General features: G+C 37.7%; 1 protein-coding gene across 1 annotated transcript in view; it reads right to left on the bottom strand.

Annotated features, from left to right (window-relative positions):
• Nucleotides 1-16,220: 16,220 nt before the first annotated feature.
• LOC122801200 (putative uncharacterized protein encoded by LINC00614) overlaps nucleotides 16,221-18,081 on the bottom strand; it is a 136,075-nt gene continuing 134,214 nt past the window's right edge. The window contains exons 2-3 of the mRNA XM_044070757.1: nucleotides 16,859-17,012; nucleotides 16,221-16,419 (exon numbers count right to left, since the gene is read on the bottom strand). Of these exons, the coding sequence (XP_043926692.1) occupies nucleotides 16,221-16,419; nucleotides 16,859-17,012 (353 nt within the window). The remainder of the gene's footprint in view (nucleotides 16,420-16,858; nucleotides 17,013-18,081) is intronic.

Genomic DNA, 18,081 nt, shown 5'->3' with positions numbered 1-18,081 from the left:
TGACTGGACCCCTATAAAAACCCTCCCACTTGACCAGGCTGTAGCAAATTTCAACAAAACATTTCTATAACACCTAGACACTGTCGCTGTGTTGTGCAAAATCAAGGTTAGAACCTCTACAGGCCCCTGGCTCAGTAAAGAAACCAAACAAATCCTCAAGTCCAGAGACACTACCTGGCTTTACTATCAAAAAAACAAAGAAACACAAAGCCTAACTAAGTACCAAGAACTGCGCAACCATGCAAAAAAATGCATTAGGCTGGACAAAAAAATCATACAACACAACATTACAAACTAAATACCAACACAACCCCCCAAAATTTTGGAAAAATGTAAACCAGCTACTAAAATCCACCCAAAAGGCTATACCCCCAAACCAACCACCCCTGACACTAAAGTTCCCATCGAAACACAATTCAACTCTCACTTTGTGAACTCAATTCTATCCTTAGTATCACAGGACAGTTCTTCCTCACTATCCCCCACAATACAAACAACACTAATACAAGCTTTACCCTCAAAACAGTTTCCACCAGTTCAATGAAAAGCATGCTCTCCAAATTAAAAACCTAATCAACAGCAGCCGACCTACTCCCCAGCTATTTCTTGAAACTCACAGCAGATGCGACTGCTATCCCAGTCTCCACTCTCATAAACAGATCAATTGTTGAAAACTTTGTGCCCAAACTCTGGAAAATATCCTATGTTACACCCATACATAAAGGCGGGGCATCCACTGAACTTAATAACTACAGACCCATTGCTTTACTCTCCCCCCTGGCCAAAATCCTAGAAAAATGCATCCATACCCAGATACTAAACTATCTCCTAGACAGCAACATCCTGTCACCTACTCAGCACGGTTTCAGACCTGCCCATAGTACCACTACATCCCTCCTCTGCTTCACAGACACAGTAAACCATCTCAAAAATGAAGGCCTACAGGTGACCACTCTTTTTTTGGATATGTCCAAAGCATTTGACACAGTCTCACACCAAATCCTGCTAAACAAACTAAACCAATATCACCTATCAAATTCCACTCTTACCTGGTTCCAAAGCTACTTAACTGACAGGTACCAAGCTGTGAAATGGGAAAATTCTCTCTCTCCTCAGCTGCCCATAACTATAGGAGTCCCACAGGGTTCTATCTTAGGACCACTACTATTCACAGTCTTCACAAATGACCTCCATACCTCCACATAGCATGCATCTATCATTCAGTAAGTAGATGGCACTACCTTAATCTGTGCTGCACAAGACATTCCCACCCTCCTGAAAACAAATCAACTAGCATTCTCTGATGTTGAAAACTATCTTACCAAAGCCCAACTTATCCTCAATCCAAAGAAAAATCAGCTTATGATTATAACCAGTTCTAACAAAAACACTGATAACAGTCAATTCACTATCTACTCCACAAATGCTACTCCAATCGCTCCAGTGGCACAGGCTAAGCTATTGGGAATAACCATAGGCTCCCACCTAAAATTTGATAGTCATCTCAACTTAATTATTAAAAAGTACATGTCAAACTGGGATCACTCTACAGTATCAAACCATTTCTTACCAACAACACAAGATCAGCCATTTCTCGCTCCCAACGTCTATCCACCCTACTCTATGCATCTCCCATTCTGACTAATCTCAACAAAACAGAACTAAGCAAAATGGAAGCCTGCTATAACAGAATTGCCCACTTTCTCACTAAAAGAATCACAGGCCTAAAGCAGATGCCATATGCTGACCGTCTAAAAAAACTCCAGCTATACTCTGTGGCATATCGTCTGCTCAGAGGCGATCTCTGCTTAACATACAAGGCCATGTCAAACCCTGAGCTGTTGGACATGCTACACTTAAAGAAATCCCAATCCCTCAGAGCCACACGCTCCAGGGATCTAAACCTTATTATCACAATGAACAAAAAATGCTGGAGGGATCCTGACCCAGAGACTCCCCATACTCTGGAATAGACTACCCATACATGTCAAGCAGAGCGCCTCATTGGCCCTCTTCAAAAGGAACCTTGATGATTGGATGGGAGATAGGAAATTCACCCCGGGGATCATGTCAGTCACCCTGCTAGGCAGGGGCCCAGAGAAGCAAATATTGTGGAAAGAAATTTCCAGGGAATTGTTATGGCTAGGCTTGCACAGGCCTTAGGGCCGACAGCCTAGTACCAACCTTTGAACTTATGAACCTATGCTGCAAATAGCTCATATAGAACTCATCATTGTACTGCTTTGAGACAGCTCCACTGGCTTGAACTGCCCAACCTCCTAACCTACAATCAGCTCTGCCTCTGTCATTCAGTCTATTACCTCCCCAATAAGTGTCCTGCCCTCAAAAACCTAGTACAACATCACTCAGCCAAAAGGCCTCTTAGATCATCAAGCAAACTACTACTAGACGTCACCAACAGCTACAATAGCTTTGAAGATGCGCTATATAGTAGCTCAGTGGCTAAAAAATGGAACTCTATCCCCACTAGCATTCAAAACACATCATCCAAAGCCTCCTTTAAAGACCTCATCAGGCAACATCTCAAGCAAAGTTGGCAGTGCCATGATTGCTCCCCAGGCTAGTGAAAGCAGATAAGGTATACATACTAAATCTAGAGTATCTGATAATAGTTTTCAATCTTACTCACAAACACTGGCTAATCTACAATGTATGTACTGTACCTGTGTACTATGTATGTATTCTACCTATGTTACAAATTTTAGCTGTACACCACAAATCTATTAATTACCTTTATTTTTAAATTAATATTTTTTGTTTGTTCTCTCCATTGTAACTGTTGATGTGCCGCATACCACTGTAAAAACATGTCTTTTGTAATTTGTGTGTATACTGATCATGTCTAAATAACTAAATGTATCTATAATTTTTCTTTGTGGAACTTTTCTCCCCGGGCCTCTGCTGAAAAAGGGCCTTTTCAGCACAGTCAGACACCCCCGGTTAACAAATGTAAAATAAATAAATAAATAAATAAATGTTCTGGCCAGAAATGTCATCGCAAGTAGAACAAGTAGTACAGATATGTGTCCCCTGCAATGCATACCATAACAACAATGCAAAAGAACGAGATCTGAGTATACTAAGGTTCACATCATCAGATGAACTGAGTGAGTGCAGATTTGTTTCAGTCTAAACAAGCCATGTATGTGAATTATTATTCCAACTTCCCGGAAATTATCAAACTGACAGACTCACATGTAATTAATGCATTCTTGAGACAGGGACACCTGATGTCATCATATCTGATAATACACCTAGACTGCAAAACATAAGTCAGGAATTCAGATTTGTACAGGAGTGGTAGTTCAAGTACATATCATTCAGTTTACATTACCTTCAATCAGATAAATATGTGCAAAACAAAGCTATGGACACAATGAAGATTGTCGTAGGAAGAAGGTGCAGTAAAAGCTGTAAGGATTGTCATTTTGCAACTTTGGAACACATAAATACTTCACTGCAGTAACTGTCCTACTAGCTAAACTGCTGATAGACAGCATTGAGAACCAACTTGCATACTATAGGCTATATTCCTCATGCATGTCAATCAGCATAAAGGTAACAAAATGATGGAAAGGTATAATCAGAGGAGAGAAATACATTATGTTAGGAAATGTATGAGGCCACTGGTTTATTAGATGGAGGCAAAGTAAAACTTCAGAAGCCACAGGAATGTAGATGGCCTAAATATACAGTGACTTGTAAAGGCATACAATGGGGATATGCTGATGTATTGTCCTGCTTTCACGTAGTTCAGTCACTGTCCACAACCTAATCCCTTTTAGGACAATGCTTCCTTCTTCAGACATCTCAAACTTCCAACAGAGATCATGCAGGGAACAACCTTGTGGCTTCCCTCCCCCTGGGATGGTAAATCCAACCCTCCCTTGTCAGTCACCTAAGCCATTAACTGAACCCTGGTCAGCCAGGCTGTAGGCAGGGCTTCTACAGGACCAGCTCTCTTAATATATAGCACTGATGTAGGTTGTAGCTTAAAGATGAATGTTACTTATTGGGCATGCACCTTTAAATGTTAAGATTCTCATTACATTGATTTGCATGACATGTGGTATACATACATTCCATAGAATTCAGTTGCCACAACAGACTTCATGCAGTTCAGACCACATCTGTTGTGTTTGTGTAGTCATGACACAACACCCATTACCCGCTTCTGAATCAAATCATGTAAAATTCTAAATATTTAGATTCAATTTAAGCTTCACGTTTTGCATCATTACTCTTAGTAAGGTCAATCCTCTCATAAGGAAAATATCCAACTTTGATTCCATCTAAGATTGCCTCCAAGAAGGAGATCTCTTATAATGTTCTGCAGACAAATATACAATTTGATATCTAGATGAATACGGAAATACATACTTATATGAGCTTTTCTAAACAGAATACGAGTCAAAATCTGAAAGTTATAGCACTGGAACATATGTTTATTATCTTTCCTGCAGCCAGACAATTAAGATTTACATAAAAATGAGCACTCTCAAAACTTCTCAACAACAGGCTATGAAAAAATATCATCAGCAAGTGGTCACATCTTTGATGGAATTAGCCTTGAATGGAATAAATTTTCTACTAAGATTGATTTTATATTTATGTAAACACTTGCAAACAAAAAAATTAAACTGAATGATACAGCAACAGAGAATTCACATTCGTTTACCTACACTGATGACAGGTTAAAAGGGGAGGAGATTTAAACTGAAATTCTTCGGAAACTAAACACTTGGTCTTGGGAAAGCTAGAAAGATAGAAACTAGGTAAAGGAGAAATAACATGAGTCTAAATAGAATACTAGAAAAACGTACGGTGCAATATGGCCAATTTCCTAACCACCTGGCTTCCTAAATCCTTAAATTTATAGGATAGGCTTTGCACTGATATAGAATGGCATACAGCTAAGTTGGTAAACCACGTAACACACAATGATTCTCTGCAGCAGCCACAGAAGTAGACTTTGTTTCTTATTTTGACAAAGAATTGATTTTAAAAATTGTTTGGATAAAATTCTTATTGTCAAACTTGGCAACAATAATGTCAGATTTCAAAATAACATTTCATCTGAAACAATGCTAAAAGGTAAACCTTATTGCCACTTGGTCAAAGCCTTTAAAATAATGTTAAAATCTTATATTTTATCCTGCAAGAATTAAAACATCTGAACTGTAGAAAACAGCCTGTGTTGTAACTTTAAGAAGCATTTCAAAGTGAGGGCAGATGCATATAAATAGAGAGCACGTGCCAGCAGCAGTGCCACTTGGAGACAGCAGCCAGAGTGTTAATGTTAAAAGTAAAACGAGCAGAAAACGTATAATGAGCATGATAACAGGTCAAATGAGCATAATGAGTACAATAAAAGGGCAAAATAAGCATAAAAAGCAAGGCAGCTGCATGTTTTGTAATAAACGGCCACATTTTTTGATATGAGCTACTATTTCACATTGACCAAAGCTATTCAGAGCATAAATAGAGTTGTTCAAAGTATTGCAGTGTGTGCTTTATTACAATACAATTATTTCAAAGAGTTTACTGTGTGAAAAGTGCTGTTATTTCACAAAGTGCAGCCAGAATACAGTCATTTTGAAAAGTTTCCTGCACTGTGTACAGTTTATTTGCAAAGTGCAGTTATTTTGAAGTGTTTCTTACGCTGAGAAGGGGTGGTTTCACAAAGTACAGTGATTTCACAGTGGTCTTGTGCTACGGAAGCTTACTGTACAAAGTGCAGTTATTTTAAAGTCTGTTGTGCTGTTGAGCATAATTACAAGTTTCTAACAAGAGTTTCTGATTTATATGTGTGCATATTCGTGCATAATTCCAAGGGTCTTTATTACTGTTTGTTGATATAGCACAGGCATTTCGCAGACCCAGTCCACTTGTGCTTAATCATAATATTGCAGAGAATTGGAGAATATTTGAGCAGGAATACAATATTTTGATACAAAAGCTTTTTTCTGATAGAGATGCATGTAAGAGGGCATTTATTTTGTTTAATCTAGCAGGGTCAGAAGCCACTGAAAAAGAGTGTTCATTTGTGTATGCACCAGCTGTGTTTCCAGGGAAAGCCTGTAACTTTCCAGCAAGTGACTAGCTCAGTAAAACAGACATGATCAGTGCAGCACAGGGGTGATTCAGCGAAACCCAAGTCAAATCTTATTGTTAACTGTCGTAATTATGGTGCCAATCATGAGTCTAAAAGAGAGAAATGCTTAGCATTTGGTCAACAATGCCACAAGTGTAAAAAAATGGAATCACTTTCAAAAGTTTTGTAAATCAAGCAAGCCTCATTCATTTATTAAGACAGGTCACTCAAAAAAGTAACCTGATCATATAGAAAGCAGCAGCTCTACTTTTTATGCAGATGGTGTATCACTTGTTGGTGAATAGGTTAATGCAGTAGATTTGTTGGCAAAGAAAAGAAGTTATGTCTTACCATAAAGTTCCATCTGTGTTGTTCATCTTCTTTCATTCATCACTGATGGGTTCAGTTCCAAGCCCTCAGAACTGAGTTGGCCTTTTTACCAAGCTCGCGCCAGCCAAAAAACTCTTGAGCTAAATTCCTACCCAGAATGCCCTTCTCCCTGTCACCTCAGATCGAGTTTGCTAGAGAAAGCGAAGTAAAGCCGAGGCCACTTCTGTGCAAATACCCTAGGACACCACTTGGACTCAAAGCATTCCCCATGAGTCTTTGGAGGGGGGAAGGAGGGTGGGAAGTGATGAATGAAAGAAGATGAATAACACAGATGGAATGTTATGGTACGATATAACTTCTTTATCTAATGTTGTTAATCTTCTTTCCAGTCATCACTGATGGGACAGAATCCCAAGCTATCTTGAGGTCCACAGGCGGCCCTTATGGAAGAACATTCCTGAGTACCACTGAGCCGAAGGCAGCTCTCCCTCTGGAGACCAAGTCCAATTTGTAATGATTGATAAAGGTATGACGCTTAGCCCAAGTAGGTGCTGCGCAGATGTCATCCATGGAAGCCCTGGAATGGAAAGCTACAGATGTTACCATAGATCTAGTGGAGTGAGCTTTAACTTTTGGCATAGGTTCATTACTGAGGGAATAGCGTAAATGTATGCAGTCCTTTAGCCATTTCGATAATGTAACCCTGGAAACAGCACCTCCCATTCTGGGCCCAAAAAAGGAGATGAAAAGCTGTTCAGACTTATGGATAGGTTTAGTCCTGTCTAGGTAAAATCTCAGTTGCCTATGTACATCCAAGGAGTGAAGGCAGTACTCTCCTCTACTGGAAAAATTCGGAAACAACACTGTTAGGTCAATGGTTTGGTTAATAGAGAATTCAGAAACAACTTTGCAAAGGAAGGATAGATTCGTCCAAAGTGATACTCTGTCTTTATGGAAGACGAGATAGGACTTCTTGATACACAATGCCTGAGGCTCCGAGACCCTTCTGGGAGACATGATGGCTACCAAGAACAAACATTTCTAAGACAAAAACTTTAGGTCACACTTCACAGCAGGTTCAAAAGGTTTTTGAGTCAAAGACTGAAGGACTAAGGTGAAGCTCCATGGTTTCATAGGCTGTCTGACAGGAGGCCTGATATGAGAGGTTCCCTTGAGGAAGGCCTTGCATAGACATAAAGAGATAAGACTGGTTCCATCTATACCATTGTGGCAATTACAAACTGCCACTAGGTGTACTCATACAGTAGAGGCAGAGGCTCCATTATCAAAAAACTTGTCCAAGTACTGAAGTACCGCAGTTACTGAAGCCAAATAAGGGTCTAGCATGTTATCCTTAGACCAGATGGAGAACCTTTTCCATTTATCCAGATATATTTTTGTGGTGGATGGTTTATGAGAGGCCAGAAAGATGTCTCGAACAGGCAAACCAGAACCACCTTGCCTATAATTTCCAGTTTGCTGGTGCCTAATGCTAAGAACACCAGAGCAATCAAAGCCCACCTATTTAAAAAGTGCTCCTTTCAGAAGTCCAGCTATAATAAAATGAGCATATTTCTTCATCCATTGAAAGAAGGAGAGATACTGAGAATGCAAATAGCGAAAGGTTTTGAGCGAATTGGTTAAGCGAGAGGTATATGTGCAAAGCTGAGATCCTACTTAGTGGAATCTGAAGGTACAGAATACAGAAAGAATCGCAGGCATCTTCTTCCGATGTCTGAATCAATATCGCAACATTGTCCCTGTGATACAGACTCTAGATCTGAGAGCAACCTAGATGATGTTCCTGTTGAAGGACATGTCTCAGTACCTATTCCCATTCCTGATAATGTCTCTGATGTCCCTGAAGCTGAACATTTATTAAAGATAGTACCTGCTGCTAGATCCAGTTCTAATATTTATGTCACATGATCAGGTGGTATTTCTAGACCTAGTGTAAAATACACAGCAACCGGGACATGATTGTTTTATTTGTATTTAGTTCTGTATAACTGCAGTGGTGGTGCTGCGGTAGCGTTGTCGCCTCACAGTAAGACGTTGTCCTGTTCGATTCTCAGCTAAAGCGTCTTCTGTGTGGAGAAATGCGTGAATGGGCGTACCTTTGTTGAAGGTTATGCGTCAGGGCTGGTAACTTGGTACGTAAAAATCTACTGCCAATTATTAGTGGACCGGAGTTCCGCTGTGGCGACCCCTAACAAGGAAAAGCCAAAAGATACAACAACATAACTGCATGTTGAAGATCATTTCTGTACAATTACATGTCAATGAATGTTGTAATTTCCAGTGTATGACTTATTTCTCAAAGTGGGAGGATGTAGAAAAGAGTGTGTGTGTTGCAACTTTAAGAAGCATTTCAAAGTGAGGGCAGGTGCATATAAATAGAGAACTTGTGCAGGTAGCAGTGCCATTTTGAGAGAACAGCCAGAGTGTTAACATGTATGAGTGTGGTAGTCAGTCTGTTTATAAGTTTATTTAAGTTATTAAGCCTCAGTCTTGATGTGTTTGTATATAATAAAGCTGCTTGACCTGAACCCACAACTATTCATCTGTTTTATCCTGACTGGATGAGCGACAAGAACCATGAGATAAAATAAAGGTCTTCAACATATTGAAAGCTGTCATACATGTTCAAAACAACAATACAACCACTAACTCCAAAGATATGGAAAGGAATTATACAATACCCAATAAACAAGCTGAAAAAATAACTAGAAATGTGCAATTGTACTGAAGAAGACAAAGGTTAAGTAAAACTTCAGAAAATAAAATATAAATAGTTACAGATAGGCTTCACATGACACATTAGTAGTCACATTGTCTGTTTCCTAAAACGATTCTGTCAGAAATTAAATGTTTCCTTTCTAAGATGATGTTTAACATTACATTTTAAACATTGGCAAATATACTGGATATTTGTTTTCTCATATTAAGCCAGTTTTAACTCTTTTTTTTCTAGTGAATGATAAAATATAATATCCATAGCTCATAAAATGTGATATGTGTAACTGATGAACATGGCTTAATACTATGACAACATAATTCCACTATAGGGATATTATAACAGACTCTTGTTTACATAAGTATTTATATTACTTTTATATTTGGTTTTAAGTTTTTGGAAATGGAAGTAAGAAAGGCATTGATGCTGTTTAATCGGTGTTGGGTTATAAAAGTCTCAGGGACAGTCTTTCACAAAACTACAATTAACTGTTATGCTTTAATTGTTGTAGTAGCTCATGCAACACTGCCTACACTGCTAGGGTTCAGTCTGACCACTTACTTCTGGTTTCTGGTTATGAGTCTTTGTAATGAGAGATACATAAGTAAACAATTTAAAGTGCAGTTAATTTTAATCATAAGTTAATATGGATGTTGTGAATAAACTTACAGAAAAGGTCTGGGATACAATTTCAGGGGAATGTGAAGGTCTTTTCTACTGGGTTGATAACAGTTTCTGCATCAAACTGTATTTTCTGGCAAAACAAGCTATGAAGCTCTAATGTCTGGCATTACTGACTGACTGCAGTCCTCAGTAATTTCCTAGAGTATCAAACATTTTACAAGTAACAGAACAAATATGAGACAAAAATCAAGAATATTAAAGAAAATCAGGGACAGTTGCAGGGTATGGGCAGTCTGTTTAGGTTTTAGTACATTTTGCATTGATTTCAAAATTTTCTGTTTTTTATGACGTGTATTAAAATTCTTAATGCATATCAGATATTTATTTAGTTATTTATTTATTATTATTTATTAAATTACATAATTTATTATTTAGGGAGATACAGTCATGCATAGCCCACAGGCCAGATTCATTAATGTCTTCACTAAGTGTACATGCTTTATATTTAAGAACATCTATACCACATTTTTTGTGCTTTCTGGTCATTCAGAAAGATTACACTAAGTGTACACGTAGTCTGCACTTTGTGGTAACTTTTATGAATCCCCTCAACATTTAAGGCTGTAAGAAAAAGAGAAGGAAAACTAAAATTAGGAGGAAGAAAGTGTGAGTTATGCTTGTTTTGTCTGTTCATTCAGAACAGTGTACACTTAGTGGGCATTAATGAATCCCTGGGTTTGTCCTTCCACTGTTCTGTGCATTAACCTAAAAGTTATCTATAGGAGGGAGTCATTATTTGGAGTTTATGTTGAATGACCAAAGTCTTGGTGTGATCTCTGATGACACATTGACTATTGCACCAGTCATGAGCACCCATCATGTCCTTCTGTTAGTGGTGCATGCTTTGGTCTCATTTTGGCTTGATTATTGCAGCATTTTCTACCTGTGGTGTTTTCTGACTCACAATCAGTAACAACTTGTATGAAGCTCTACACCATGTTTGTTGACTGGTACACCTAATTTTTGTCATATTACTCCAGTGCTACAAGATTTGTTAACTGCTGATTAGATCACAGCTATCTTTCAAAGTTCTGACCATGTTTTTTTTTCTTCTCAATATTGTCAATGAGAGTAGCTGATGCCCAACCCAAATATTCTGCTTGGACTATCTGGGTCTGCAGGCAGTTCCCAGGATAGGTTTATAGACTGTTGGGTACAGATTTCTTCATTTATGTGTTCATTAGCTCTACAGTGTGCTGCATCTAACGTTTTGGGACTGTGCTTCTTTTCTTTTCATATTCTGTCGAGGCTTTATTCCACTATTGTTTAACTTATTCATTTTCTACTTTGTCATCCAATGTAATAGTCTGATCCAGCTGGGCATATTTTATACTTTGTCTGGCTGCACAATACACATTAAAGTAGCAAGCACATTTACGAGATCTACTTTCCTTAATATTATACAAGAGTTAATAAAAGCACAAGTATGTTACTTCATACCACTCAACTGTCCAAATTTTTGCTTCATATTTTTGGTCTGTTCCTCATAAAATTTATGATTTTCTGGCAAATTATTGGGATAATCTGAAGATTGAAATCACTAAATAATGATACACGTTTATGTTTCAGACTTCATATGCTTCAGAAAAATGCATGTTAGAACAAATCCTGTTATTCTATCAACTTACTAAGTTTATAAGAGCAATGTTTAAAATCTGTCTGTGTTTTTGAGCCTTTGCCACCCATTCTGTCAGGTTTGTCCATTTTTTTGCGCTGAGAGGTTGAGAGGTATCTTATTTATGTATGCTGAAGAACAGTGCATTCAGCTGTGTTAATATGTAATATACTTTAAGTGAACTATATATGAACTTTGTGAACTAACTTTACCTTTATTAGACTGTGTGTAACATAGCACATTGTGCAGCCAAGCAGTAGGTGGGGTTGACAAAACTGCAAGTTATAATGCCTTTTATTAGTAGGGAAGTCATGGGATGAAGCTTTTTATTCTGGGTTTCCAGACTAAGTAAAAGGGATCTTAAGGCACAGAATACTGGTAAAGTGTACAGGGCGAGGAATTAAGTGACAGATGTTGAGAATATGAGAGATTTTGCAAATTCAATGGCTGATACTGAAACTGTTTATGGTTGTAAAGAGATATAGAAAGAGGGGAGTTAAGTCCCAGGTTTTGTGTCCTAGGACTGAGAATGGACAATAACTGAATAAGAGTTCATTTTTGGAATGTATTATTCAGGTGGCCTTGTTAAATTATGATCAGAAAATATTGTTGCAGATGATGGTTTTATTGACAAGGAACATGTAATTACAGTATATAATTTTAAAATTTTAAATATCAGAGAAGCTATAAGACAATCTGATTGTTTATTAACTGGTAGTCATCTAGACTTTATATTTCAGTGGTGTTCAGGCAGTGGGATTAGGGTAAGGGGTGTGCAAATTATTTTGTAAGAAAGACTTTTTTCTGGGATGTTGAGCAGCTATGTGAATTAATATATACCAATTACAGAAGTATAATTCTCGTTCTTTTTACTTTCCTTTCCCTAGGTGACAAAAAGTAAGAGATCTTCCATGACTAAAAGTCTTTGTTTTTCAATGTGTTAATTAAAGTCCAAAATTTAAGTATCTGAGCTAGCTGCAAACTCAGGTATCTAAGTAGTGTGATAGATTCAATGGAGATTCTCACAGGATCAGTGAGTGCCCAGCTAACTGGGATATACATGAAGTACTCATTATTTCAGACTGAATTTATCAATAGCTACCTGCATGCTGGCTCTTGGCACCCATGGCATGTAAAGGATAATGTTATTAGAAATCAGGCTAATTATATACACAACTTAACTACAGAAGACAATGTATTTTTGCCAAAGCTTAAAAGGATTTTATTTATGTTTATTTATTTATTTATTGCCATTTGTTAACCAGGTTGGTCCAACTGAGCCAAAGACCCATTTTCAGTGGAGACCCGAGGGAGAAAAGCTCCAATTACAAATTACAGTCAGTCATAGACAAAGTAAATACAGTCATATAAAAAGAAATTATATCTCAGAAAGAGTTTCTACAACAGCAGATAATAACACAATTAAAGCTGTTATGTACAGGTTTTTGCAAAAAAAAAATGGAATAATGTTCATTAGCTACAAGATATAGGGGCAGTTAGGAGAAAAACAAAGGAGTTATTTACACAAATAGGGAACTGTGGAAGTTTTTCCACAGTAGAGGAGTAAGGAGAGAAAATGGGGAAAAAGATGGTATGTAAAAGGCACAGGTTTTAGGAATTCAGGTTGGAGCTAGACAGGGGCAGGACCAGGTGTTCTGCAGGTAGTGCTTGAGTGCTAGTATGAATTGTGATTTATGGGGGATACTTCTTATATTATAAGGAAGGGAGTTCCAGGAGTGAGCCACTGAGAATGTATACAATGACTTCCCAATGCTTTTAGATAGTTTGTATATGTCCAGCAGATGTTTTTTTCTGATGAGCGGAGTTGTCATAGGGGGTTATATATTGTGATACAATATTAGAGACAGAGGGGCAGGATGTAGGGTTGTAAAGAATTGAGTGGATCATAGCTAGTTGTGGAAGGAGAAGTTGATTTGTTTATTCTGGCCACTGTAGGTATGTAAAGGCGAGACAGTGATGAGATTTACAGGAGAGGTTTGCAGCAAATTTAGCTATTTTATTGTAGGTTTGTTCTAGTTTGCTGAGAAGAGAAGACTGAGGGTTAGTGAGGACTGGGGCTGCATATAGTAGACTGGGTAAGAGGAGAGATAAGGCTAGGGTTGGGTTTAGAGGAGTTAGAGAGAAATTTGCGATTACGGTATATTAGGCCATGTTTCTGGTGAGTTTTTTTTTTTTTATGCATAAACTGATGTGTAGGTCGAATTTGAGTTCATCATCGATGGTAGCACCAAATAATTTGGTATGTGGTTTGGGTTGGATGAAGGTGTTGTTGAAGAAGGTAATGGTAAAGTAGGATTTATGTTGTGCAAGGTTTTTTGGAAGGAACAACAAGAGTTTTTTTTTGGGGGGGTTAAATATTAATTGGCTGTCAGTCAGCCATGTCTCTATGGAAGTAAAAGTATTTTGGGTATGTGAAAGAAGTTCACTGATGGTGTTGGCTGTGGTTATGAGGGTGGAGTCATCAGTATATTGTAAAAGGGTTGAGAGGTTAGCAGCAGAGTGTAAGTTATTAGTAAACATGTTGAACAAGAAGGGACCCAGGATAGAACATTAGGGAACTCCTGTGTTGATGGGCAGAAAAGGAGAGGTGGTGGTTTTCCAGCATATAGACTGAAGTCTGTTAGATAAATAACTAGAGAACCAGGATATGGGGGGGGGGTGAAGGTCAGAAAGTTTAGTTAACAGTTTAGAGTGGGAGACGATATCAAAGGCTTTGGAGCGATCTAAAAATAGACAGGAGAGAAGTAGGTTGTTATCACGGGTTTCTGCCACTGCTTGAGTGAATGAGAGAAGTGCAGTAGATGTGCTATGGTGAGGTCTAAATCCGTATTGGGAGAGAGTTAGAAAATTATTTTCAAGCAGGTATTTGAGTAGCTGGGAGTGAATACAGTTTTCAAGTATCTTGGATATTGGGGATAGTATAGCTATAGGACGACAGTTTGAGGGGTCAGTGGAGTTACCTCCCTTGTGGAGTGGGATAGTGTAAAAAGAATTTCTATATGTTCGGGATGAGTGCCTCAGTAACAGAGCGATTTATAAGGATAGAAATAGAGTAGGCAATAGAGGTGGCAGCAAACTTAAGAAAGTGGGGAGGGAGATTGACAGCAGAGAGAGACCAGGGTTTGAGCTTGTTCAATTGGAATTTGATAACGATTAGTGAAAAAAATGATTTCTCTTAAATAATGGAAGATGAACATAAAAGAGATAATTTAATATCACAGTAAAGAACAATGGAGTGATATATATATATATATATATATATACACACACACACACACACACACGTATATATGTGCGTATATATACATATATATATATATATATATATATATATATATATATACATGTATATATATATATATATATGTATATATATATATATATATATGTATGTATGTATACATAAAACTGTTAACACTATCAATACAGGTTTGAAATCAATGCAGACTTATCAGGAAAATATTTTCCTTAATCCTTGAGCATATAGTTAAATATTTTGGTGCCAAGAAGAGGTTTGATTGCATGTATGAAAGAAATGCTTATATAACAACATGCCTGGGTCTATATCACATAGTTGAAGTTTTATAACTTCGAACACGGAATGTTTGAACCATTCCGTTCGAAGTTACAAAACTTCGACTAGTGACGACAAAAAGAAGAAGTAAAAACAAAATAAACTGTTGTAAGCAGGGGGGGCAAGCCCCCCTGCACCCCCTGTTACTTAAATATACCAACTCCGAGATCACACCACATTGAAATAAAAGGAAACCTCCCCTTATGGAGATTTCCATTTAAATGCTCAAACTTGTACAAGTTCGAACATACGGTCTCGACCATATGGGGTTCGGACTTGTACAAGTTTGACTATGTGATAGGAACCCACTTGCCTGAGGTGTGACAGATTCTACATTGGTAAAATGGCTTGGAAGCTGTCAAGCAAACATAAACCATTTGCATTCTGTTCAGATGTAAAATCAAAATAATCCTCTTTTATGCATTTGCTGAGTTGCCATCAAGAAAGGTTTTATTCCTCATTATAAAGTAAATGGACTTTTGGTGGTGATATCAACAGTTTGCTTGAGAAATGGGAATTTGACTGGCAGGTGAGCTTAAATGCTGGTTAACCGCCTGGTCTGAGTAGATTTATTAGTATTATTTTAAAACTGAGGGGGATTTAAAGGCATTTTAATGGCAACATTTTATAGTTTGAAAAGGTAGTTCTTTAATATAACTTGTTACAAAACGTCTGTGAGTGGTTCTGTTCTTTGATGTTTAATCATTTGAGAGAAGACTTTGTTATTTAAACAGTGTACTTGCTTAATTTTAACTGTTCTGAAGAAGTCTCAGTTTATTTTAAACAGACTGAAAAATGCTTATTATTTTGATGGCGTCATCTGAAATTTCTCCTTTCATTTCCTTGTTACTCTGGGGACATGCAAGCTATTGCAAACAGTTTATTTTACTTTATCAAATACATATGAAAAAGTTCAGGTACAACTTAATTCAATGCCCAGCATGTCCAAGTCTCTAGCCTTTATGTGGTTCTTCTGCAATCTACAAACTGTTGAATGATCATGTACCTCAGATACTAAGCAATGACATGCATGTATGTTATAAACTACAAAATACAAGCAGCCAGAAGCACAGAAGCCAGTGCTTGCACTACATACAAGTCATGGAACCCCCCCACAGCTTTAGGTTGCAACAACAATGTGCTGTTAATATTGCCTTTCATACAAAAATGGGATGCTCTTACCAATGAATACTCCCGTTTTTGTTCCACTAATGTTTTCTACTGGTGTTCCGGCATCTTCCAAAGCATGATAAGTACATTCCAGAAGGAGTTTATGTTGTGGATCCATACGTTCAGTTTCCGCCTCGGAGATATCAAACAGCTTGTGATCAAACTCATTGAAGCTAAACAGCAAGCAAATCTGGAATTATTCCGAGTGATTATTAATATGACATGTAAATTCAGCTGTCATATCTGATTTAATTAAATGGTGTTGCATACTTTACAATTATAATAATATGGCTTAAACACAACTGTGCATCTCAAGAGTATACATTAAAATACACGTCAGAATCACACTAGAAAGCTGTCTTCAAGGTATCAAAGATTTTAAGTAGTTTTATATAGCATGCAGTATTTATAAATATGATTTTTACAGATGATTAGCTGGCTACAAAAATACAGGTAAGCATGCATTTTTAATGAAGGTTGCACAAAAATGATGAACATTCTTCAGTTTTCCTTTGACCTGAAAGTGTTTGTATAAAAGTCTGAATTTATAATTAAAACAAAGTAAAAATAATGCATATGCACATGGGTGAGTAGTAAGCCATATTTACTTACTTGTCTATGAGAGCTGCACGAGATGTACGTATTTTTCCTGCCTTCTGGTCATCAGAATCATACCATAATTTAGTATTAAATCTTTCAGGTGGTATTTCCACTGTACAGTTTTTTCCTTCTACAAGTACCTTCCAGAAATTGTCTAGCCCTTCTCCTATTGAAAACAGTGCAGATTTTTAATATAATATGCATTTTGTTGGCAGAGTAATGATTAGTTTCAGTTTTAAGAATGCATTATTTGGAATATTGATAGAAGAAAATTCTATTGGTCGGATAAGTGTAATCATAGCTGGGAAGTACTGGAAAGGTAAATAAGAGACAGACAAGGGATATAAACCAGGCTTTGTTACAGCTGTGATTTGTTAATGAGCACCTTCAGCAATTATCCTCCCTGCATTGTATTAACAGTACAATATGAGACACAAAGAAGTTGTGTACTTACCATAACATTCCATGTGAGTTGTTCATCTCGTTCTCATTCTTTACTGATGGGTTCGGAGCCGATCCCTCAGCTCCAATACGGCCAGTTGCAAAGCTCGATGTCTTCAAATAGCTTGAGGCCAAGTCCCTATCCCATGATGCACCTGAGGTTACCTCAGATCTTGTTTGCTGCATATAATAATAACATATGTCATTCTTTCACTCCCAAGAAAAAAGTAAAGAAGGATTGAGCAACCAAGATGGAACCAGCATCTCGGTCATATAACAGCCTAGGAGAGGGTAGGAGGGAGGGACGTAAGAATGAAGGCGAGATGAACAACTCACATGGAACATTATGGTAAATACATAACTTCTTTATGTGAAGTTGTTCTATCTCGCCGTTCATTCTTTACTGATGGGTAGCGTCCGAAGTACCATCAACCTCGAGTGGCTCACGGGAGTATATTTCTCAGGACAGTGGATCCAAAGGAAGCCATGTCCCTAGAGGCCTTATCAACTTTGTAATGAGTGATAAAGGTATGAGGTTCTGACCAAGAGGCTGCTGCACAAATGTTATCAATAGGAAGTCTGGCAGAAAAGGCCGAGGATGTAGAAACAGCTCTGGTTGAGTGAGCTTTAATTTTATGCTATAAAGGCATGTTAGCAGCTGAATAAGCAAAGGTAATACAATCAGATAACCATTTAGAAAGAGTTGTTTTAGCCAATGGTCTACCTCTTCTGGAGTCTGAAAATGAAACAAAAAGCTGGCCTGATTTCCTAAAATCTTTTGTTCTATCCAAATA

Source organism: Protopterus annectens, chromosome 4.part1, assembly GCF_019279795.1.
Source record: "Protopterus annectens isolate FY-2018-M chromosome 4.part1, PAN1.0, whole genome shotgun sequence".
NCBI lineage: Eukaryota > Metazoa > Chordata > Ceratodontiformes > Protopteridae > Protopterus > Protopterus annectens.
This window is presented reverse-complemented; position numbering and strand designations above follow the sequence as displayed.